Raw genomic sequence first — 26777 nt, forward strand, 5'->3', positions numbered from 1 at the left:
ATATTCTGGTCTCTATTTGTGTTTCTTTCAGATCTTCGAGTCCAGTGAAAGCGCTGGCCAGCTGGAGCTCAATATTCTGGCCTCTGGTCATCTGCTAGTGTCTCAAGGCCAGGAACTCTTGGTAAGATTATATGAAAACACACAGGATCTGTCTAGTGACCAATCAAACTTATTTTGGCCGGATATGAAACGCTCCCCTCTAAGCCGTCGACACTCTTCTTCCCATCAGGCTCTAAGTGCGAGGTCAGGATAGCGCAGGTTCAGCTGAGCCCATCATAAGAGCTTGACCGTATTTCTTTTAACCCTCTGAAAGAACAGCATAATCCCTTTCCTGTCCCGCTGGGATTGCCAGGCTGAGTGCTTCCGATAGCTCCCAACAATAAGCCCCAATCTTGGACTCGTGGCCACAATAGTCTTTGGCTCCTCATGGTGAGCTGCATTTGGAGATCGACTCACTTTTTGAGCGTTTGTGCAACAGAATAACAGAAATTTGAAATAGCTACTTTTCCATTTATGTCAAATGTGTACAGTCTAATGTTTCTTTACTTGCACAACAAACCAGTTGCAAAGAACGACACCGTGCAATGCAGATGCAATATTTGACATGCAAAGATCATACTTTTAATCTCATCTGCTTTAAGTATTTCTACAGAGAGGAATGATCTGTTCTGTTTTTTTTTTAAGGTTAAAATATGTACCTAATGTGAGGTGCGGCTCTGTAGAAGCATGTTGTTTTTCAATCACTGCACTTTCTATAGAAAGTAAATTCCAAGATAATGATTCTAGTTTTGATTTAGCAAGAAACAAGGTGAAAGCTTCCATGTTTGTTCTCGTTGTAAAACTGTAACTAAACCCATTAAGTAGAGCTGCTAGTAGTAAAAGCAATAAAAATAGTAGCAGTAGTGGAAGCAGAATGAATGCATTGATGTTGTTATTAGAGCCCCCTTCTGACATGATTGTGTAACAGCAAAAAAAAAAAACTTGTACTCAAAGTCTCAATGGAGAAAATGATTGATTAACCCGATATGTTTATATACATATATATCTACACCAAGCCACCGACACAACATCTGTGCAACTTTTGCATTCACAAAAAAATAAATAAATAAATAAAACATTCACATTTTCTCCAGAGCAAAATTGAGCAAGTGTTTCTAATTCTGCAGTAAAAACTCTGGAGGAGGTTGCTGATGGCAGGTTCATGCTGCTTGTCTCTTATGAGGTGTTTTCAGCCTGATATAATCCTGTGAAACGAGTCTTTGCCGGATAATGATGATGTGTGGTCCTGTTTTCATAGGAGGGCTTTTCTCTGCTCGACGCACAGAGCTTCTTGAAAATCCAGCACAAGTCAGACAGTCTGCTATTCAACATGACAATCAAGGTGATTTTTCACATTGATCTATTTTGAGTGGATGTGTGTATATATATATATATATATATATTCCCGTACCTTGATCTGGAGTTTAGCAGCCGTCTGAAACACTCAACAGGAAGTGATGCGTGCATGTCGTCCTCAAGGTGGACTCCGCCTCTTCATCCTTGAAAGCAGTAAACATTTATGCAAATGCATTTTTTTATTAAAACTGCTACCGAGTGACCTCCAACTTACAGCTCAAAGACAAACTATGTGGCTTGCTAATTAAGCTAATTACAAGTTTTGTGAAAACTGATGCATTTGTTGAAAACAACAGAACTTTTAAATTAAAGTGGTATGGTTGCAAATGCATGTGATAATGCAATGCATAAATAGTGCAAAATTGCACACGTTGATGCTGTTTAGTGTGTAGCTAATGTGTTTGTTTAGTGAAATGTGATGTTTGTTTTGGTGTGTGTGTGTAGGGTGAGAGCCGTTTGGTCCGACTGCAGTTTGATGGCAGCAGTCGTGCAGAAGCGGCTGGTTTTTGCAGTAAAGCGGTGGAGAGGCTGCAGGATTATGTTCCTGTCCAGCAGCATCTGAGCACACCTGCATCTGCTGCTCCATCTGATCCTGCAGAACCTGGACCATCTACACAGCAGCAGCTGCAGCAGGTTGGAAATACTCAGAACCACCTTCTTCTTCTCAAGTTATTTATCTTCTCAAAAGATGTGGAATGTAATGTGTGCAGAGTGATTAGAGTTGATAAGAGCAACGATCTATCTGGAGTTGCTGTACATAATGTTTCTGAACATTAACAAGCTAACACTTGTGCAACACGTTTAATGCATGTAATGTGACACATAACTGAAATAATGTAAGGATTTAATAAGTGCATCATGAGTCACAACACAACTGACTTGGGATTTTATTAATTAATATTATATTTGCCTTGGGTAGCCATAAGAAATCATTTGAGAAATTATAATATTTTGATGAAAGATTATGAAAATTAATCAATTTATCGGACTATCTGGATTTACTGTGCATGATATTTATATGAATAATTAATATAATGAATTAATATAATATTAATATATATAATTTAAGATATAATATTAATATAATTAATTAATACTATATATATATATATATATATATATATATATATATATATATATATATATATATATATTTTTTTTTTTTTTTTTAATGTAAATCATTAATATAATATATTTTTTTCTATTATAAACAGAAATTAGTTGTGCAACACGTTTATTGCATATAATGTTATTTATAGGCTAAGAAAATAATTCAGTAAAAGATTTAAAAGATTTGATGACGGAACTGATTTCTGGTTTATTTAATATTTTTCCCTTTGGTAATTCATCTGAATTATAAGGGTATATTTTATAATATTTTGATGACATATTTTTATCTTTCCTATTTTATCATGCAAATATAAAGTGTGCATAATAAGAACCATTTATTAAAAAAAAAATTTGAGTTCATGTTAACTTATAATCAATTTTAATTTGTATTTCCGTCACTAGGTGGTGCTGTTGGCTCATAATAATAATAATGAAAATAATAATAATAAATGGGCACTGAGATGGAAATGATCTCACCCTCAGCTGAACTATCTGAAATGTAAGGCTCTAAATATAGTGAACACACAGGAACACAAAGGGAAGTCTCTGTGTAAATATGATTAGTGACAGCGTTGAGATTAGTAATGAGGTTATTGATTGGCTGGCGAGAGCCTCTGTGTGAGTCCTGAGACTGTAATAAACAGATCTATTTCTGTTTCCACTTTAGGCTCCTGGAGATGCACCACGGGAGGCCCCTGCCGCTGCCAAGGGACCGCTGTCAATCAAACACCTTTCTCAGGTAGCACTGGGTTTCCATTGATCTGGTGTCGAGTTAGATGCTGTAGTCAGGGATATTTTAACTTGACCTCTGAGATGTTATGTGTGGAGTGCACACTGACCGTTTCACGCATCTCCTAATCTCTTCCTCTTCAGTTCTTCCTGGGCGAGCGTGAGCTGTGTCTGCCGATGGCGTATCATCAGTGCACGCTGCCCTCTGGAGGCCTGGAGGCACTACTGCGCCTCTGTCTGCTCGATTCGGGTTTTCCTGCGTTCGTGGAGGAAGTCGAGGAGAAGCTGAAGGAGCTGACGCAAGAATGAGGTAGAGCTGAATGTTGTGATTCTGAACTAAAACCAATTCATCTCAATACAGATGACATATACATATAAGAGAAATATTAGAGATGTTATATTTGCAACTAACAGACATAAGCAGTGAAATTAAACAAAATCATATTAAATGAAATGATTTTTTTTTTCAGTTTAATACATTAACGAAATAAAACGAGGAAATCAATAACTTCTGTAGCTTTGAGGATTCATCTATATTTAATTTTGAATTTAGTCTTTGATAACTTTATTCAGTTTCTGTATATTTCTTACTTGCTGATGGGCGCAGGGAATGAAATATGACATTTATTATAATGGGTTTATGTGTAGATTGTGTGAAGTGCACTTAAAATTAGAAGTTGGTAATTTTTAATGCAGTCTAATAGATGTTAAAATCGATATCTTTCAAATATACTGTCATGTTGAATGGCTAGTCAATGGCTATATATATATATATATATTTATATATATATATATATTTATTTTCTTTTTGTTGTTTCTACATTAATTTGAAGATTGAATGTGAAATTATTGCATTATAATATATTTAAAAAAAAAGTTTGTTAAGTGGGATTAATCATGATATATTTCAGAAATAAAATGTGATTAATTAGGTTTTTCTTTTAATCGGTTGATATCACTACTAAAATTATAAAAAAATATAAAAAAAAAAACATTAAAATGAAGCAGAAATAAAATGTAAATATTAGAAATTATATTAAATGCAGCCATGACAACTAACTAATAAAGTTTAGGTACTAAAATAACTAAAACTATTAAAAATAAATTAGTTAAATTAAGTAAATCTGAAATAAAATATAAATAAGAAAAAAAAAAAGTTAACAACTAAAACTATTAAAATACTTTTATTAATTTAGATAAAGCTATAATAATAATTAAATAAGGAACATTTTAACTTAATTACATTTAATTAATAAAAAAAAAATTCATTGCTGAAATCATTTTAAAGGAGACAAATATCACAGCTGATTCATTCAGAGTGACGCAAAACACATATTTTGGAACCTTTATTTTGAAAAAGGAAACAGTTGGTTTCACATAATAGTTTGTAATGGCTTTAGCTCCACCCACTTCCTCCCGTTATGTTGGTCCGTTGTCATGGTGACACACTGTATTGATCAGGAGTTGTCATGCAGTGCATTTCAGATGCGACGCACCCTTATCCCATTAAAGCTTTAGATTCTCCGAAATTAAACAAACCCACCCCACCGTACAATTATCAGTAGATCTATATGAATACATATTGCATAGGATTATAGCCATGCTGTACAAGAACCATCTCTTCTCTAAAGAGAAACACCATTTACAAAAAAAAAGATATATTCTTTTCCTTTTTACAGATGCTATGTTAATATTTGAACACTTACAGCACCACATGTACAAGACGTCTAAATAACTCCAGAAAACAAATGTAATACAATATCAGCTTTAAGATTAAATACTGTTCTGCCGCGCACAAAGATTCTTGCATTCTAGTTTAAGACAAAAACCTTCTTTTAGTATCGTTTTATTGGATGATAAACTGTACAAAGATCTCGAGGATTCCTCACTTAGTTTTTTTTTATCCATTTGAATTTCTTTAAAAACGCGCGCACACACACACACACACACACACACACTAGCTATTCATCTGGATGCAACGTCACTCAAAGTAACAATAGAAAACGATATTCTGACTCGTATTCGATTATGTTATTGCATGCATTCGAGACAAGATGTAGATATGAAAAAGAATTAGTGCAGCAGGAGGGCATGATAAAACAACCAAATGCAACGTTGACAGCACATGTGATAAAATCATCATCATCTTCACCTTCAGGATGATTGGGTCACACATCATGAGCCTGAATAAGGCAAACGTAAGAGTCTTTATTGTTGGGGTAATGCTGTGGTTCTTGTTGTTTCTTCTCGGTGTGGTCAGGATATGCAGTCAGTCGTCTGGAAACAGGGGAAGGGATGCATTAGTCGACTAAAGGAAGCGTTCGCATGCTGTTTGTTACTCCACACTGGATTATAAACCTTCCGCTTCTTCTCCGTCGGTCCGTGGACTCAGTTGGCGTTCCGCTGTCGTATGTTTTTGTCTTTGTGGTTGTTTGTAGAGTTCGTTTTTTCTGCATGACAGATGTGTTCGGTTAAACTCTTGGAAGCATTATAACGTCACGTGTTAATAAACTCATTTATAGTGTTCAGGAATTGTGTTCTTACGTCGATGCAACTGGCTCATCATCTTCATCAGGGTCGAGACGCAGGTGAAGAACATGCAAGAAAAAATGATTAATTCATCACACAGATCTTTTTTTCTGAAGTGTGTTAGTTTCATGTAACACAAAATTAGATGATAAATTGTTATCTGGTTTAATGGTCATTGTAAAATGCAACAGCAGAAAACTGTTATTATAATATATTTTTTATTGTTTTATTTTCTGTCTGGGTTCATGATGTCGATTGAAGTGCATGAACACATAATTGGATTGTAAATGTTTAGATTCTCTATTGATATTAATAAATACGATTTCCACTGAAGACATTATTGGGTTCTCAAGGTCATCACAAATATCAGTGAATTAAAAAATTATGATTTCCTGGATGGCTTGGACAAGTCATAGAAATTATTATGCTAACGCTCAGTTAAAATAATAATAATAATAAAATAATAATTGGGAGGAAAAAAATCATTTTGCCTCGGCAACTAACTGAAATGGAATACATAAGACAAAAAATTTAAAATCTGTTTCGAGCTGAAATAAAATATAAATGTTAGATGAAAAACTTAAAATAATATTAAAAAAAGAGAATAAATTACGCTTAAGTAGCTACTAAGTTTATTATTATTATTTAATTGAAAGAAAGCTAAAACAATATATAAACATTAGATGGAAAACTTAAAATGGGAAATGTTTAAAATGAGAAAAGTAAACTTACTAAAATAAATCTGAAATAAAATATAAACATTAGTTGAAAAACTTTAAATAAAAAACATGTTGCTTTGGTAAGCAACTAAAATTAAATGTTTAATTTGCAGTAATAAAATTATAAAATAAAATAAAAATTAAGCTAAAATAAATAAATTTCTAATGTTGAATATATATATATATATATATATATATATATATATATATAGCAAATATGAACAATTTTTTAAAATAAAATAAATGAAATGTTAAAAAAATGAAATGTGTGTGTGTGTGTGTATATATATATATATACGCTTAGTAGAATAATTTATTAAAATAAAATATAATTTTTTTACGTTGAATATATATAGATAGATGGATAGATAGACACAGAGAGAGAGAGAGAGAGAGAGAGAGAGATTTTGAACTCCTAGAAAACACATGGAAATGAGTTGGTGCGGTGACCCTGAATAAATCTACTCTGCAGATGAATAAAACAGCAGTAAATGTGGAGCAGGTTATTGCTGATGCAGGAAGGTCGTCTGAGTTAGAGGTCACTACAGACAGACGTCTAGCTCTGGTTAGTGTGTGTGTGTATCAGGACACAGAGCAGGTTATGACGGGACAATACGAGTCTCTGACACACATCTGAGATCAAGACCTCATCCTCATCAGATTAAACATTCAGTGAAACAATAATCCACCAGTACTGTAACATACAGCAGAACCAACACATGTTCCAGCGCAAATCTGAAGCCATTCTCATGAGTCAGGAGCTCCAGCCACTCGTTTCATTTTAGAAGGAGATTTGGGATGTAATGGGACCATTTCAAGTAACGTGTAAAGTTGAGTAGAGTTTAGCTCTTTGCAAATGTTGAATGCTACAATGTTTCCACAGTTATTAACATCATAAATACATTTTTTCGTTTCTATGTATTGTACATTACAGGCAATTCCATTAATTGATATCTTGTTCATGATATAACGCATTATATACAGCTGGTTTCCATATTATATTATATTATATTATATTATATTATATTATATTATATTATATTATATTATATTATATTATATTATATTAAAACTGCTGGGCAACAATTACTCTTGATTAATCGCATCCAACATATGTTTTTGTTTACATAATATATGTTTACTATGTACTGTATACATATACACACACACACATAAATGTATATATTTTGAAAATATGTATATGTATTTACATTTATTTATTTATATTCATATAATTTATATTATATATAAATATATTTAACATATAAACACAATATATTTTTCTTAAATATATGCATGTATCTGTGTGTATTTATTTGTATATACCTAATAAATATACAGAGCATACACACATGTATTATGGAAACAAAAACTTTTATTTTGGATGCCATTGATCATTGCTCAGCACTAAATATTATATTATATTATATTATATTATATTATATTATATTATATTATATTATATTATAAGCATGATTTTTGTTCTAGACCAATCATGCATTTCATTTGTGGTTCAGATTTTGAAAAACGAATGTCATATTTGTGCAGTCAGCTGATAACACTGTCTATCTGACCCCGTGTGGTCAGTGTGAAGGAACGCTCCTGCAGTAATTGACTTTCACTCGTGTCAGTGTATCTGCACACAGAGGTGTAGAGGACTGGAAATATGCAGCTGTAATGTGCGTCATCGCATTATGTCCTCATCTGTGATTCTGTTGATAAGACTGTGGGCAGATATAATCTACCTTAATCTAGCACAGCCTCCCATCTCTCTCTCTCTCCTGGGGACAAATCCTCCCCAAACCACAAAACAGGACACAGCGTTCATGCACGCCAGCTTTCTCTCCTTACTCCATGTCTTGCATGCAGTCTTGCTGTAAAATAGTGTCTGTAGAGGCAAAACAAACAGCCAGACACCAGCCAGAATACATGCTTAAAAATGAAGCAGTGAACTGTTTTCTATCCAGATGTTTCTATGATGCTCATTTTATTCATTAGAAAACTAGCAGCTTTGACTATGAACAGATTTAAGTAGGTCATCCAATAAAGATGTCCAGGTCAATCTCATGAAAACCTGACAAGAGTTCAAGAGCATATCTGGGGCAAAATTTAACCCCACCAAAAAATAATAATAATAATAAATATATATATATATATATATATATATATATATATATATATATATATATATATATATATATATATATATATATATATATATATATACACACACACACACACACACACACACACACACACACACACACCTAATTATTATATATTATTATAGTATAAAAAATGACATATATAATAGAAAAATAAATTTTGGTATTATGACATAAATTTTGAGATATATACTGTATATATTATTAGTAATAAAATAATTAAAATAATATTATTAGAAATAAAATGTAGTTAAAGTAATGTAATTTTGGTATTGGGACAATTTAATAATTTACACAATAATTTATAATAAAATACTAGTAGTGAATATTATATTGTAAAATGTTTATGGATAATTTACCATTTTAAATATGATTAAAATTGTGAATGATTCAAAGATCATGGTGGTATTTGCTGTAATACCTTTTCTTTGAAAAAAAAAAACAGAATAATATTACAGTAACAGGTACAATACTGTAATACAATAAGAGAGATGAAAAATAAATGTCATAATCAATGAATATGAAGGTGAAATATGCCCCAGGTATGTTTTCATGAGATTCATCCATCAAGCTCTTGACTTCACACAGATATATTACTACAATCCAGAAGATAAAAAATATTATTTTCTACCATACGAGTAACAGTAGGAAATCTACAGCCTCATATCTTTTGATAACTAGATAAGACAAAGACAATCTCTCAAGACATCCAGGTTCTCAAACTTACCAACAACAAAGAATATGAAGCCACATGGAGAAGGAAAAAAACTAAGTTTCACCCGTTATTTACTTGAAGCCATTCTATTATAAAGAAAAAAACAAGATTCTGTTGAGACTTTCAGACAGGGATTCAAAATACAGAGTGCCTCACAGAACACACTTCAAAATCTATTATTGCCATAAACTTTCATATATTAACAACGTTACCAGCTTCAACAATCACTACATAGCTACTGGACTAGAGCTGCATTATAAATATCATTCTAATCACAATCTTCATTACTTAACCCTCAAAGACCGAAAAATAACTGTTGTTTTTAAATTCTTAATAACTTCTGAACCGCTAATAAAAATAATTATATAAAGTGGATATTCAGAGGCGCGTAGTGCACGTGATTACGTCATCATATTTTGCCAACATTGATTCGTCAGAAGAAACCAATTTGTGAAATTCTTTTTACTATATGCTGCATATTTAGTGTTTATTGTTCATACTGAAAATATATTTCTCAGAAGAAGAAAAAAAATTGTTTTGTTTGGTTTTGTTATCAAATATCACTCTTTCCATTTTCTTTACTCATTAAAATGTTTTTGGACACATCTCTATTGTTAGTTAACGAAATAGGCCTGTTTTTTTACTTAAAAGCGCAGATAACAATATTGTAATAAATGGCTATAAATTGTTTGGGGGATGGTATATCTAAACAAAATTTTATTTGAAAGTGTAAAACACCCAGACACAACTTTCTAAAGAAAAATATCCAAACTTTAGGACTTTCTGTTTGAGCACAGAGTAAAAAAACACCCAATTGTTGCTTGCATTTTTCTTAAAATTCTGTAATTTCATTCATTCTTTCAGAAAACAATATTAAAATTGAGACTTTAAATGAGTTAAACTTAAACTGTAAGTCCTCCTGTTTATAATGATATATGGCACTTGATACTGACTGTTAGAATAGGTCTGAAAAGACATGTAAGGATCAATGGTTTATAAAACCAGGAATGTTTTTAGTGAAAGTAAACAGGTCATGTTGACCTTTATATGTTTTTTATTTTCTTTTCCAGCTGTAGCTCGGTTTGTACATGGGAAATCCCAATGCATCCTATGCAATTCACCGCTATAGACATGTAAACAAACACTTCCTGTGTGATCTGATAAAGACTGCAGTGAGACTGAATAAGACAGATGTGTCAAGAGTTGAGGTGAACACAACAGAAGTCTTTTTAACCTTTTAATTAACTAAAATATTCTTTACATTTAAAAAAAAAAGGTTATTTTAAAATAACAGTTCACTCACCCTCAGATCATCTGAGATCAAGTGTTTGTTTCTTCCTCAGATTTGGAGAGATGTAGCATTGCTTCACTTGCTCTGCAGTGAATGGGTGCCGTCAGAATGAGCGACCAAACAGTGCATCTGCTGTTGTCTCTCACAGATTAGTTTAGATCTGTTTAAACGCTGCTTGATCTGTGCAGATTTCTCTCCTGATTCAGACCAGAACACTTTTTCACTGGAGGAAGTGTTATTCTGGATTATAGACTCTATGTGTTTGAGTTAAAATCATCTTAATGCTTGATGTGTTTCAGGTTTTGTCTTCTCCAGATGTTCACTGATGGACTGTGGATTATTGTGATGTTTTTATCAGAGTCTCATTCTGACGGCACCCATTCACTAGAGACACTGATGCAATGCTACATTTCTCCAAATCTGACGAAGAAACAAACTCTTCAAAATCCTGGATGGTCTTAGAAAGAACATTTATTACATTTTAAGCAAATCTTTATTTCTCTGCGAGCTTTTGCCTTAAGAACGCTTCCCTTTTCTAGATTCTTTTTGGGGAATCCCAATATGGTTCTTCAATCGCATTTCTACAAAAACCCCATTTGGGACGCTTTATTTTTAAAAGGGCAAAGACCGACAGAATGGATTTCAGAAAGAAACACAGCCTTGTTTCCAATCTTGCAATAACCGGATAATATTACCATTTCTGTTTCTCTTATTGAGACGAGAGAATAATGTGCAGCTGATGACTGAATCAATTATTCATGAACTTTAAGAGCGTACAAGTGCTCAGATCGGTCTTTCTGGTGGAGGATCCGGTCTCAGAGTAAAGCGTGGTCAAGCATAGAGGTCAGTATTTCCCAGTGGCTCTCCTCTGACTCAACTCTCATGAATATTCACTCGTGCTACTACGCTATAAATGACCCGCTAACAACCTGATTCAGAATACATTATTAATGGCGGCATCTGTTTGTGTGGTACATCATAATCATCTGAATATACACGATATAAGAAGTCATTGTGAAAGTGATGACAGCAGTATGCCTCATGATTTTCTATTCGCAATTTGTTCTTGGCAGTGGCTCCATAATAACTCTATAATCAATCACAGACAGCAATTTTAAGAGGATGAATGCAATGGTGATCACTGAAGAATCAACAGACCCATTTGTGTTTATTTAAATTAGTGTTTTAATATGTTTTACTTTCATTTACGATCATGAAAATAAAATGCTGAGACAATTTAACAATTACTGCTCTGATTCTAACTCCATTAATGATTCTTTCAGCACTTTTGGGGAAGTGATGTTTGGACATTTTAGCCTTGCAATAGAGTGCTACAGGAATGAGTCCTAAAATTTGGAAATTAGTTGCATTTTTGTCTGTTTAACACAAGCTCAAGATATTTTCACTTTTTATTCTCAAGCATTAAATACATCAGATCTCATGAGTTTGGCGACAACTAACAAGGCTTCAATAGTTCAATGAGTAATCAAATAACACATAAGAATCATACACTTTTGGTGGTCACCCACAGCTTATTTTTAGTAACAGTACTCCAAAAGCAGATGGAAAAATCCTATTTGTTTTTGTTACAGGAGCACCAAACCAGTTTTAAGTCTCTGGGGTATATTTGTAGCAATATCCAAAAATACATTGTATGGGTCAAACTGATCGATTTTTCTTTAATGCCAAAAATCATTAGGATATTAAGTAAAGATCGTGTTCTATAAATATATTTAGAACATTTCCTCCTGTAAATATATCAAAACTAAATTTTTTATTAGTAATATGCATTGTTAAGAATTCATTTGGACAACTTTAAATGTGATTTTCTCGATATTTAGATTTTTTTGCTCCCTCAGATTCCAGATTTTCAAATAGTTGCATCTCGTTATCTCCTTACAGACCACACATCAATCAAAAGCTTATTTATCCTGTTTTGCCTTGAGTCTTTTTGTGGTCCAGGGTCACATACAGTACAGATCAAAAGTTTGGAAACATTACTATTTTTAATGTTTTTGAAAGAAGTTTCTTCTGCTCATCAAGCCTGCATTTATTTGATCAAAAATACAGAAAAAACAGTAATATTGTGAAATATTATTACAATTTAAAATAATAGTTTTCTATTTGAATATACTTTAAAAAATAATTTATTCCTGTGATGCAAAGCTGAATTTTCAGCATCATTCCTCCAACCTTCAGTGTCACATGTAACATCAGTCGATCACATGATCATTTAGAAATCATTCTAATATTCTGATTTATTATGAGTGTTGGAAACAGTTCTGCTGTCGAATATATTTGATCAATAAAAGGTTAAAAAGAACTACATTTATTAAAAATAATAAAAACAATTCTAATAATATATATTCTAACAATATATTTTCTTTACTATCACTTTTTATCAATTTAACACATCCTTGCTGAATAAAAGTATTGATTTTATTTAAAAATACAATACAAAAAAATTACTGACCAGTAGTGTTTATTGTTATTAAAAATAGCTTCTTTTTTTTATTCATCAAAGTATCCTAAAAAAGTATCACATGTTCTGAAAAAATATTAAGCAGCAGAACGGTTTCCAACTTTGATAATGAATCATCAAATTAGAATGATTTCTAAAGGATCATGTGATAATGATCCTAAAAATTCAGCTTTGAATCACAGAAATAAATGATCATTTAAAGTATAATAAATGTAAAAACAATTATTTTAAATTGTAATAATATTTCACAATATTACATTTTTTCTGTATTTTTGATCAAATAAATGCAGGCTTGATGAGCAGAAGAAACTTCTTTCAAAAACATTAAAAATAGTAATGTTTCCAAACTTTTGGTCTGTACTGTACATCATCCCCACAGCACTGAACAGCTACAGAAGTCATACCACAAGACTTTTAGCAAATAAAGCAGCGCTGCTTACCATCTTGAACTTCATCAGGCCTCTTGCGCTTCTCGTAAACCACAATGATGACCACGAGGATGATGATCTCGGCCAGGACGCCCAGGAAAGGCCAGAGCGGGGCGAGGTGACTCCTCACCCGCAGGATGGTCACGGACTCTTTGGAGCCGATGATGTTTGAGGCGTTGCAGACGTACTCGCCCGGATCTGTGCGGATGTCCAGACCCGTGATACTCAGCTCTGTGAAATTATCTTTGTTGATGACGAAGAATCGTCCGGTGCTGTTGTCAACGTCCTGTGAAGAGAACATCAGCTCATCAGCTTCAGTGTCATACCACGAGGAAGAGGAAATGATGACAGTTTGGATGAAATACTCCTTTAATTAAGTCAAAACGATTATTTTTTTATTTTATTTTTTTAAAGAAAATACTATTTTATTCATCAAGGATGGTTTAAATTGATCAAAGGGACATTAATAATGTGAATCCTAAAATTAAAATAAAATGCATCACCGTTTCTACAAAAATATTGGCAAATATCGCTGAAAATACAGATTTGATCACAGAAATAAATTACAGTTTAACAGATATTCACATAGAAACAGCTGTTTTAAATTGCAATAATATTTCACAATTTTTACTGTATTTTTATTAAAGAAATGCAGGCTTGGTTACGTACGATGTAAGATCCCCGGCCCAGTTTCTTGCGCCACGTCCACAGAGGATGCGGGTATCCGACTGATTTGCAGTACAGCGTTGCATTTTCTCCTTCTTTTTTGTTCTCGCTTCGTTTATGGCCGATGATTTCAGGAGCAGCTGGACAGAGACAGAAAGCCGAAGCTTTTTCATCACTCAGATTATTTGATCTTGTTCTTCACTCTCTTTATCGGGTCTTGACATACTCTTTATTCTTTTGGTCATGTGATGTGACTTTTGTGGCATGTTTGTAAGTCAAGTGTTTAAATCGTGTCTTTTTTTTAGTCACCATGACATCAAAAATTACAATTTACTTTAATAATAATAATAATTAGTCTAGACGTGACATATCAAATGGTTTTTTAAACAGCAAATTAATATCGTAACACTAATGAATTCATATCTGGGTCAGGGGGCGGGGCATTCTCATTCAAGGCAGCATCTGATTGGACAAAAATCTGCATATGCTTGAAAGCAAGACGAGTCATCAATATTTTTGGTCTTTTTCCTGGAAAATTACTTTATTTGTCAATGCAAAAACTGCTGTCCTTCCTTAGTATTTCTGTCTTGCTTTCCAATACAAATATCTACACATTCTTAAATCAAGATGCATTTACTTAAGAAATAAAATGGCATAAGAACATAAGTCTTAATTCAAAAACTTAATTTAACAAGTTGATTTTTTTATACTTTTTAAGTATAAAATTGGTAAGAAAAAGGTGCATTTAATAAACCCTGCTTTAAGGATGTTTAGAAATTTGTACAAACAAGACAAAAATGCACCTTAAAGAACTATGGGGTCAGAATTATCAACTAAATTTAAACCCCAATTTTTCTAATCTTAAGCATAACTCAGAAAATAAGAGTTCTTATGTCATTATGCTTCTGAAGTAGATGTATCTTGGAAAACAAGAAAATAAAAATACTGATCAAGAACATCAGTTAACTGAGTTTTGGATGAAAAAAGACACATTCTGGACCGTTCTTGTGTAATTGTGTATCCCAACTCCACAAATGATTGCTGTGATGAGACCTAATTAAAAGCTTCCCTCTCTGATGCTGAGTCACTGGATAATACACAGCTCAATGTCACAAACCCTGCGGCCCAATATTCCCCAGAATTAAGAAATACTGGATGTGATCGAACCCCCCCAACCTCCCGCCGCTAATCTCCCAAACTGCTGTAATTCCCTCCGTGCAATTAACGGGATGAAACGAATCTCGGAGCGTGAACGTGAAGGATGGAGAAGGCGTGGATTTGAACTTGGCTGACATCACCAGCTCTAATTATGGTGCACACACACCTTCTTAGGATGGAGTGTGTGTGTGCGTGTGTGTGCGCGCGCGTGTGTGTGTGTGTGTGCGCGTGTGTGTGTGTGTGTGTCACGTGCAGAAAAGCAATGGGGAGCTTAGCTGGGCATTATCTTCACTCACAGCGTCTCTGAGACACAATAAACCGGCCTCCTTCCAATCACAAACACCTCTTCATTTATACTGTATATAATTAATGTAATATTTATATTGCATTTAAAAAAAAAAAGTTTATTTTAATGTGAAAATAAATGAATTACTCTCTGTTTTTAATGAGTCACATAAAAAACTATTTATATATATATATATATATATATATATATATATATATATATATATATATATATATATATATATATATACATACATATTAGTATATTATATTAGTATTTTGTTAGTATTTGACTGTAATATATATATATATATATATATATATATATATATATATATATATATATATATATATAAAGTGAAAATAAATGTATTACTGTTATTAATTAATTAGTACTGTTATTATCTAATGAGAAACACATTTTAACATTGAAAAAAAACAAAAAGATATTAAAAGTCCTAAAAATATTTTCCAAAAAAAATAAATTAATTAAAAAAATAACAAAAAGGAAAAAAGATATGGCAAAATATATTTTCTATGAAAGCATTTTATATATATATATATATATATATATATATATATATATATATATATATATATATATATATATATATATATATATATATATATGTATACACACACACACACACACACACACACAAATATATACATAGAGTATAAAGAGCATACTTAATGTTTATGTCTGTATCATTTATTTTTGCTAATTTGATTTAGTGGTGAAATGTGACCTAAAATAGGAAAATATATTTTGAAAAGCGACGGTGAGCTCAGCGTTATCTTCACTCACTCGCTCACAGCATCTTTCTGATCACAGAAGTCTCTTTCTTCCTCCTTTCCACCCTTCGTCTGGCTCTCTTTCAAACCCTGATCGCCTGCAGACGCGTGATCAATGCAAGCCAGAGATCAGTAACAGTGTCAGGAGACTGATAGATGCTCTACGCTGCTATTTACAGGGCGTCTCACTCGCCTCGAAAGGAAGAGCTTGTGTTACCCAACGCCCAATGCAATCTGCGTTCATGATATATATATACAGTATATATACAGCAGAATGGAGACAGGAGTCCATGCAGGGTGGATGTATGGAGTAAAAGTGACTCAGGCGCACGACAGATGGCGCACTGACATCCTTCCTTAATAATGCATTACTAAACATAAACACATGTAAAGGTGCACGCTGGGTTTTCTTGCACCAGACGTGATTTAATGCAATTATGCCATCATACAGAAGAGTGGTCGCTGAATACTGTGCACAAACATTATAATATATTGCTGTTTAAAAAGACTCGGGAGTGTAACGCTCGAAACATGCACAGGGCAGATTATGAGTGGACAGTAAACTCCTGCCGTTAGAAACACTGGGAGTGAATCCAGAGCCTTAATCCAGACCCAACCCATCACACGAACCTCCATCTGTTCCCTCAGAGAGAGAGTGTGTGTGTGTGTGTGTGTGTGTGTCTGTGAGAGAGACTGGAGGGGTTGGGGGTGAACAGACTGCATGATGGGACGACAGAACCTCACATTCATCTGATATTGAAGACTTGGTATCTTTGTCTTTTGTCAATGAGCTTCAAGACTCTCTTTTTTAATATCAGGTGAATCTCAAATCAATGATGTGCAGGTCATATTTCAGCACAGATCAAAAGAAACAAATAAGACACGTTTAAGACATTAAAGAATGTGAAACCTATTTTATGGACCTTTATATTTTCTTTTTAAATAACACATTATTTTCATGACTAGTGACACATTTATATTTGAATTACCTTAATGCAAATCATCTGATTAATTGTAAACTATTTATATTATATGTTAGTGTTTTATATATTGTATGAAAAATATTGTATATTTGTAATGAAAATTAATATGTTTCTAATGAAAATCACATTTTAAGAAAATATTATTTAAATTGTATTTTGTTTATATGTCATGATAGTGTTTGGATGTACTGTTATTTAAAAAAAAAAATTACAGTAAAAATTACTGTATTAAATAATGAAAATCAAACGAGAATCACTTTTTTTTTAAATGGAAATTACAAATAATTTTTATAGTCCTTAAACAGTTGTAAATGTAATTATTTTCTTTATTAAAAATAATTATTTCTATTAAACAATTATATTTAGCAACATATCCTCATCCTTTTTCTGCAATGGCAGGTAAAAAAATATGAATAAAACTATGCTAAAAATAATTATTAAATAGAAATAATAACTTATTTTTAATTTAAAAAAATCTCAAATTTATTTTTATTCACTAGATTAAGTGGTCGTTTTGATTTATTAATTTCATCCTTTTTCTGTCTTTGCAAAATAAATAATTATTTATTTAATTAATTAAAAAAAAAGTCTTATTATTTATTAAATCAATAATTAGACGTTATAAAATATTCACCAAAAATCCTATGTAGCATAAAAAAACAAGTAAAACCTAAAACTGTCTTGTGGCTCCAGTAAAGAGCTACAGATAGGACGGGAACAATACTGTGCTTCTTCATGGTGTGTTTCTATCAGAACGACGCTCGTGGCACATGGAGCTGAATGCTGTCATCTCACAGACTCAGGGCAGAAGAGCCCAGCCAAAGCGGACAGCGACATCATCGCGTTACGTAACCAGGCAACGCTTAACGAGAGCCTTGACATAACGATCTGGGCATGCTCAGTGCGTCTGATGGCCGTGTCAAAACAAATTGGCTTAACTGAGGAACACGCCTGCGAGCTCAGACTGTGTCGGGTCTCAGGGGTTTGTGTCTGACACTGTTCTAGTGAAGATCACAATCCACTTCACATACACTACATACAGACATCATTTATCATCTGTAGATTCCACTGTCCAGAACATTAGCAGAACCTCCAAATGAGGTAAGGACATGCCTGGATCATATTTCACCACAAAATATAAATAAATAAATAAATAATGATAATTTTTGTAATTTGCAACCAACAACAACAAAACAATAATGTATTTATTTGTCATGTACCAATTTATGCTTTAAAAAAATAAAAATCATTCAATTAAATAATAAAACTCTTGAAATTAGAGTTTTTTTTTACTGTAATATAATAATCAAATTGTAATGTGCAAAAATTGTAATGTGTAAATTGTATTAATTAAAATGTATTTTTTACTGTGAGAAAAAAAATCTGTGAAATCTATTTTTGTAATATGCCAAAAACTATGGTATATTCATGTCACATTAAATTATGCTTATTTAAATAAAAATATTTTTAAATATAAAAATTATTCAATTATAAAAACATGATTAGTTTTTTTTACTGTAATAATCTAATATTACAGTAATATAATATATTCATTTATGCTTAAAAATTAATCTAAATTTTAAAATATAAAACATTTTATGAATAAAAAAAGTATTCGTTTTTTTACTGTGAGAAATAACAAAAATCTGTTTTTGTATTATGCATGTCACTTACTAAAATATGCTTATTTAAATTCAGTTAAATACAAATATAATACATTTTTGAAAAATAAAAACTATTACTGTTTACAGTAAAAATCTTTTAGTAATATGCAAAAAAAGTTTTTATTGAATTTCCAGGAACTAATTTATGCTTTCTTAAAAATAGTTACATTTAAAAAAAAATAATATAAAAAGTAGTATTACAGTATTTTACTGTAATAACATAATCAAATGAATAAATGTATCATTTATATATAATCAATAAATCGTTTTACTAATATGCAAAATATGGTATATATTTGTCATTTACTCATTTATGCTTATTTAATTGAAAATAAATTTGTATTTATATTAAATTTATATAAAATTCATAACATTTCATTTTTAATGTAAAAAAAAATCTAATGAGAAACACAATTAAGATGCATAATGACAAAAAACAAAAGTAGTAAAAGACGTTTCTCTCATATTTTCTTTCCTCTTTTGAGTCCTTTTCATTAACAGTCTGAAATAGAGTCGCAGCAGCACGTTTGACTCGTTATGAAGCCGGATGGCCGTCTTGATTATGAGTGACAGCAGCTGTCTGAGTGTCACTATGCCACGTCTCGGGTGAGTTTATTTTGAGGTGAAGAGAGGCTAATCACACTCCAAACAATACCTAATTATAACAAGAGTTAGGTCTCCTCTGGATGCTGTTTACAGTATGTTAATGAGTTTTGTGAAAGGATTTCTTACCTTTGACCTCAATGGAAGCATTGGCATTGGGAGCCGACTTAAAGCTGTAAACACACATGTATTCACCCGAATCATCTGTCCTCGGTTTACTTAACCTTTAAAAAACAAGAAACGTAATCACTGCCAACTCCATAACAGAGCATCTCTACAAAACAAAAAAATAATCATTAAATCGTTAAATTCGACTTTTTCGATCTCAAAATTCTGGCTGTTTTCTCAGAAATGTGACAATTGCGAGATGAAAAATGCACTGGAAAAAAATCTTAATTTTAAAATAAATCATAATTGCCTTTAAAAAAAAAAAATATATATATATATATATATATATATATATATATATATATAATTTTTTTACCCCATGACAGGAACAAGCTTCCATAGAAAACTTAATCGTATTCTTCATAAAAAAAGTGGGTGCAAATTTAACTAAATGCCACTAATCCTGAATATATGTATTGGATTATGGAGAAAAATATTTATTTTATCACTTTGTCTTTTTAATCACACATTGCATATATGACTCCATAAGGCTTATTTTCCATATACATAAATAAGTAAACATTATTTGGAGTTTAACAGACATTTTCACTAGAACCTTGTATAGAAAAGTAAAGTTTTATTTTTGTGTGAGCTATTGCATAAGAGCCAATAATAATCAGTGAAGCATATAACATTATTAATCATCAGAGAGAGCGACCTATTGTGACAGCATTTTACAGTGAGTTCAATATTTTAATGTATATGATTATGTGTGTGTGTGTAAAATATAATTATTAATAGAAACATTATATATATGGGTCAAAGACGAAAAAATGTTTAAGCATAAAAAAAGTGTAATACGGCTTTAAACTGTTGTAGTCCCCCCCCCCCCCCCCCCCCCAAAATGCAAAAAGTTTTCTTTTTTATTTAATTGCAATTTTGTTTTTGTTTTTCTGAGCAAAAAATAAATATCATACATTCTCCACTGATTTACAGAAGACACCCAGTAAAATTTCAGTTGTTTCAGTTAACAATCTTGTCAGGCATATTAACAGCAAAAATCAATTTATGACATATTAAAAGACTAATTACTTTCACCGCAAATACTAATGAGTTGTAATTTTACATTTTTAACATTTGCCACTATCCTAGGTTTTGCCCATTTGTCAGTAAGAATTTTTTTTTTTACTAATTTAAAACACAATAAAATTTAGTATGCTCCATTATTCTTTTAGAGATTTTAATATGTACACGTCAGGATAAGCATATTGAATTTTTGCATAAATATTGTGTTACACTGAATGACAATGTAACATTATTTCAACCAAATTTTGACATTTTATTCTCCAAAAACTTATTTGAAACCTTAAAAGTAGACATTTTACTTACATTTAATGTGTTTCTATGGACACAAAATCACTTTTGTACATTTCTTTTGATGCGGACATCTTAACGTCTTTGACCCATATATATCAGTATTATAAGTAAAATAATTTACATATTTAATATAGATTTAATTAAAAAAATTTTTTAAAAAAATTCTCCTCTTTTTCTTTTTTCTAAATATATTTTTGAGAGATCAATATCAAGGATAATGGGAATAACAAAAAAAACTATACTAGTGCTGTCAATCAGTGCTGTACATTTACATATATATATATATATATATAATGTGTATATTTATTATGTATATATTTATATATAATATAAAATGTAAGAATATAAATATTTTCATAAATCTTTTTGTATGCGTGTTTATTTATATATGCATTAGAAATATACACAGTACATCTTACATATATTATGTAAACAAAAACTTTTATTTTGTATGCAATTACTCGTTGGAAAACACCTATATATATATAAAATTAAACATTACAATTAAAATGTTAACTTCTTTGCAAAGGTACAATACAGTCTTTCTTCTGCTATCCATTTGTGTTAGAAATGCTCGAGTCATTCATTCATTCATTAGATTTTGGGGTGAAATATGACATGAATTTTCCCGAGCTTCATCCACCTGCCAGAGAGACTTAGCCCGAAACACAGATGACATATTAAACATTTATTTGCAGTGCTGCCTGCTGAACTGATAATGGGAGCGACGGGCGGAAACGATTAGTAACTGACAGCAATAGAGAGAGAAAACAAAAACCAGAAGCACTGATAAACCCAAACAAGAGATCTCACTTGAACTTGGTGTGTTTGTGCTCCGTCCTGGTGTTGGGAATCTCCTGTCCGTTCTTCATCCAGAAGGTTTCCCAGTGTGTGCTGTGTGAGTTAGTGAGGTTACACTGAAGGATGATGGGTAACTCCTGCCCGCTTTTAGGCTGTAAAATCTCCTGATCGGAAGCATTGATCCGCGGCTCTGAAACGAAGACAAAGTCACGGACAATTAGAGACTAAAGCATTATGATCTGTCTGGAGAACGGAGACAACACGAATACAAACATTACATTTGCACGACAAATAGTGTCAAGTTTAACATATGTTCCTTTATTAGATTATCTTGACGCTTAAAGAGAAAGTTCACCGGTCATCATTTTCATCACTTTCTTTCTTTCTGTGAAACACACAAAGAGTAGTTTTTTTCCTGGACTGGAAACAATGATGGTCAAGCTCCCCAAAAAAGTCCACCGAACTCGCATTATGAGAAATTAACACAAAAGAGTCATGCAGGACATGTGAATGATGACTGTTCATTTTTGGGTGAACTGTCCCTTTAAGAGCACATATACCACCGTACTTCTCTGAAGGAATGCCTGAAATGGGACAAACATGGATTGTGATTTCTTCTATTTTGACACAAATCATTAATTAGACACTGAATTTGCACCGAAAGACCATCAGAAATCAAAAGTGAACCTTCAGTTGTGTTCTGACCACAATATGAGCCTCATCAATTGAGCACAAGACCACTTTTACAGCGAAATCATCCACAGTTTCCATTAAATCCAGTTTCTAATAACGGTTCTGATTCTGTTAATCTTGTGTTCTCTTGGCATATATAAGGGGATTCGTATAAGTAATATATTCGTGAAATATTACGACCAAACTGATGATGCTTTCAGCCATCAATAAAACACTCAAAAATATATATTTTTAAATTCCATCGATTTAAATTACATGGTTTTAACATAAACTCAAAATAAATATTCACATTTATTTCATTTGATTTTTATAATCATATTTTCAGATTGCTTAAGAATCAGCCTTAACCTGTTCATAAATAGTGAAAACGATTAAATTTGTAAGTTAGAAAGAAATTGATGATAAATACATCGATCTGGTTAATGTGTGTTTAAAACAGATTCGGTTTATTAGTACTCTACAGAAATCTGATCTGATTGTTTGTTTTATAATCTAATCCAAAATAGATGGAACATTTAAATGCATTTACATTAAATACTTTTGGAGGGATTTTGTTTTTCCATTTGACACATTTTGTATATTAACTATTAAAATATTCAAATACGTTCTCTGGTTCTATGGGCCAAAATATCACTACTTTTTATCCTAGCTTTTTAATTGAACCGTACAGACATCCATGTGTGTGAATCACAAACAGATGGAAAAAGCCGGGCGAGCCATAATCACCCTGTGATTGGCTTGTACAGTAAACCTCCAGACATTATTCCCGCTCCGCTGGGAGGGGCACGGGATGATCCATGTGCCGCCAGAAACTCCAATTAGCATTCCTTACACCTCCTCCTGCAGTTTGGTTTATCCTAAGGGGGACGCTACAGCTCTCTCTCTCTCTCTCGATCGCCTACTCTCTCTCTCTCGATCGCCTACTCTCTCTTACACACAATCTGAAAATCTCAGAACGTCTGGAGATCCTGCCGAAGGTCATCTGGAGGACACCTGAGTTTAATGGTCAACCTTCAGCCAACGATCACAGAAAGCTGAAGGGAAGTTTGGGGTGAAAAAATATGTGTATTAGTGATGCACCAATCGCACGCAACATTAAAGACTGTCAAAACTACATTTAGTGTTTGAATTTTGTGATAAGATGCACAGAATGTGAGAGCTGAATCTTTTATATCAGAAGTAAGAAATGCACAAAGATTGCTGGACAAGACCATCATCAGTCTAGACGCCGTCCTGCTGAAAACTATACGCTTCAGCATGTGATGATAATGTATATACAGATAATGAAAACACAGACTCCCAGTGATGACAGAATATGCATGTTTAAATTGTCTTAATTTAGCAACCCCTAATAGACAGGAATCCCCAAACTTCAGTTAAGACCGACTGCTTGGCTTTATATTAGTGGGTGTTCATTACTGAATCACAGGCAGACAGTGAATGCAAAGAAGGCACAAGGTGATTCTCCGGCTCTGGCCAGTTTTATATCTGAGACTAGAGGTATACTGAGATAAGGAATTGCCCGTTTAACTGAGATGACCCATTTTTCTTGCGTCTCCATCCTGGTCCCATCCCATCCCACAGAATAAACACTGCATGTCTTCAAAGCGCCGTTAGGCTTTACGCTCTGCACAGGGCACACAAAGGCAGGCTTTGGAGAAAATAAAACACCCATGCAACACAGGAAACAGAAAGAATGTATAGGATGAGAGAGGAAGACAGAGAGCAGGGTTTTATCTGGGTTTGTGGTCATCCACAACAAGAGGCTCAAGTGCATTAGGAGCTGAAGGACTATTGATTTCAGTGGGAATCCTCAAGGTCTGCCTGAAGGAAAGGGGGACGTTTGGACACACCAAGGTCAAAACATAGCAAAAATACAAGAGGAATCGATACCCGTATCCAAAAATGAACATAATATGGGTTTCGTTTGTAGTACGTTTGGGTGGCATGGACAAAAAATGTATATGGTAGAAAATGTTTAGTTATTCTTTCTGCAAAAAAATGCTTTATATATTGCATAATTTTTGGATAATCCAGTGATTTAAATATTTTTCTCCTTTTATCCAGACATAAACCACGATATCAGATTATATTCATAACGAACGAATGCGAAGATATCAAAATAGAAATGCACATATATGAGTAGATGTGCAATGTTTGACTTTTTTTTTGTGGCACAAAAATAATAAAGCATCACAGTTAATGTTGTCTCTTATCCAAAACTGTAATAATCCCACCACAATAAAGCACTGTTTGCATTATGCAAAGCCATTTAAAAGGGTTAAACTGTAAGTGTCAACGTCCGTGAAAGATAATATTACAATATATAATATTTTAGGACCATTTATGATGTTTTTGTCCTCTATGCGCCTTTTACGTGCAAGAGTTACACAGAAAGCTGACAAACTTCAAAATGCAATTCTAGTTCCAGTTCCAAGAATTGAATCAGGATTTGTGCAGTATTCATTAGACGTACTCCCTGATGCACGTCGTCTCAATTCAACACCCATAAGGCTGCATGCATCCACAGAGGGACACTAGTGTGTGTTTGAGCATCTAGCTACTACAGTAATGAGCACTCACTCTGCAGCACGGATATAGTGGCTTGCGTTCGGATCCAGGTGATGGACGGGTTCTGGCGGAGGTCGTTTCGGCGCGGGTCGTTGCTGGCCCTGCACTCGTAGATCCCGGCGTCCTCCAGCGTGAGGCGGGAGATGGCCAGCACGCTCACACCGTTGGCTCCGTACGCCGTGTTGATGGACACCCGCCGCTTGCGTGCACCGTCCCACAGCTGCTTGAAGGAGTCCGCCCTGTTGATATCGGCGTACCACCACTGGATCTCCGGCACGGGGTTACCCACCACGTCACAGTACAGCTCAAAGGCGTCTCCGGTGAGCTTGATCTCTGACATCGGCGACTTCACAAACCCAGCTGGAGAGGAAGAGAGAGAGCCATGGTGGTGCGAGAGAAAACAAAAGCATACCATCAATTAATAAAACACAAAAGAAGAATGATCCAAATGCAAATCAAGAAGAAACGGGTGTAAAACAGTAGAAGTCAGAATAATAGAGCATCACAGGTTAATGGACAATACAATAATAACCATCTTTGACTGTTGTAAAGGGATAGTTCAAACTAAATTAAACACTTGATGATCATACAGGTGTTAGTCAACGATGGAAGAACGTTCATTCATTCCAATTTAAACATCATTACGAAAAGGCTTTTTTACTATTTCTACACACTGGATATTACGTCTTAAATTGATGCTCTAACCATCTTACCAATATCTTAGATAAATCATAAACAGGAGAAAAACATTTGCACTAAAAGGAATATATAAGGTCTGGAGGGTTGCTGCGTTATTCTTCACATTGGCAGGATAATTTAGCGATGCTCAAGGAAACGGCGAGACTCTTTTAGCACGTCTTCAGTGCCATTTTTCACTGTCTCTTCGTTTGGTAGAAGATACAGCATGGATGAATGGCTATGTAGAATAAACGCTTGCACTTTAAGATCAATGTTCATTTTTTTGCATCTAAAAATTCTTAAAAACAGGAATTAGCTTGAGAACTTCTGGCGGCCAAATGACATTGCAAAATAATACAAATAATAATAATTTTCTTAACCAGCATTTTTGTCTTTACCATTTGTTTTTCTAGGAACAATCCTAAAAAACAGGAATTTACTTGAGAAACAAAAATGGTGTCAAATAATTGCTAGCTTTCTTGCTTGTAGAGAATATATCTTTTTCCACTTATATTGGACTTTTATCAATTTTTTCTACCCTTATTGATAAACTGCATAAACCTGAAAACAATAAAAAGCATTTTGTCAACCAGGAAGGAAAAATACTTGATACGATATATATCTTCAGAAAGCTATTTTGCTTCTCTAATAAATGCATCTTGTATTAAGTATATTTAGTTTTTTTTTCTTCTTCCAAAAAACAAGACAATTGTGAAGCCTTGAAATTCTGTGCCCTTAAAAAAAAAAGCTATTTTGCAAAGATCCAGATGGCAATAACATCAGCGCATCCCTGTTTATCCCAGCAAACAGTCAGATTTGAAGAGACGATGCC

At 33.0% G+C, this 26777-nt stretch overlaps 2 protein-coding genes across 6 annotated transcripts in view; one reads left to right on the forward strand and one right to left on the reverse strand.

Annotated features, from left to right (window-relative positions):
- rec114 (REC114 meiotic recombination protein) overlaps positions 1–26777 on the forward strand; it is a 153789-nt gene that overhangs the window by 2254 nt on the left and 124758 nt on the right. For 2 of the 4 annotated variants that reach the window (XM_026230461.1, XM_026230460.1), the window contains exons 2-6: positions 32–121; positions 1298–1381; positions 1840–2028; positions 3173–3244; positions 3379–3544. In XM_026230461.1, coding sequence (XP_026086246.1) covers positions 32–121; positions 1298–1381; positions 1840–2028; positions 3173–3244; positions 3379–3543 — 600 coding nt within the window. In that variant the 3' untranslated portion in view covers position 3544. Of the gene's footprint in view, positions 1–31; positions 122–1297; positions 1382–1839; positions 2029–3172; positions 3245–3378; positions 3545–5494; positions 5588–26777 lie in introns of those variants that run through there. The other 2 variants (XM_026230458.1, XM_026230459.1) reach the window with 2 other exon arrangements.
- LOC113061396 (neuroplastin-like) overlaps positions 4566–26777 on the reverse strand; it is a 154105-nt gene continuing 131893 nt past the window's right edge. The window contains exons 3-9 of one of the 2 annotated variants that reach the window (XM_026230455.1): positions 25280–25627; positions 22016–22193; positions 19847–19941; positions 14233–14369; positions 13576–13849; positions 5779–5800; positions 4566–5683 (exon numbers count right to left, since the gene is read on the reverse strand). In XM_026230455.1, the coding sequence (XP_026086240.1) occupies positions 5623–5683; positions 5779–5800; positions 13576–13849; positions 14233–14369; positions 19847–19941; positions 22016–22193; positions 25280–25627 (1115 nt within the window). In that variant the 3' untranslated portion in view covers positions 4566–5622. The remainder of the gene's footprint in view (positions 5684–5778; positions 5801–13575; positions 13850–14232; positions 14370–19846; positions 19942–22015; positions 22194–25279; positions 25628–26777) is intronic. The other variant, XM_026230456.1, reaches the window with a different exon arrangement.

The sequence above is a fragment of the Carassius auratus genome, chromosome 43 (genome assembly GCF_003368295.1).
Source record: "Carassius auratus strain Wakin chromosome 43, ASM336829v1, whole genome shotgun sequence".
Taxonomy (NCBI): domain Eukaryota; kingdom Metazoa; phylum Chordata; class Actinopteri; order Cypriniformes; family Cyprinidae; genus Carassius; species Carassius auratus.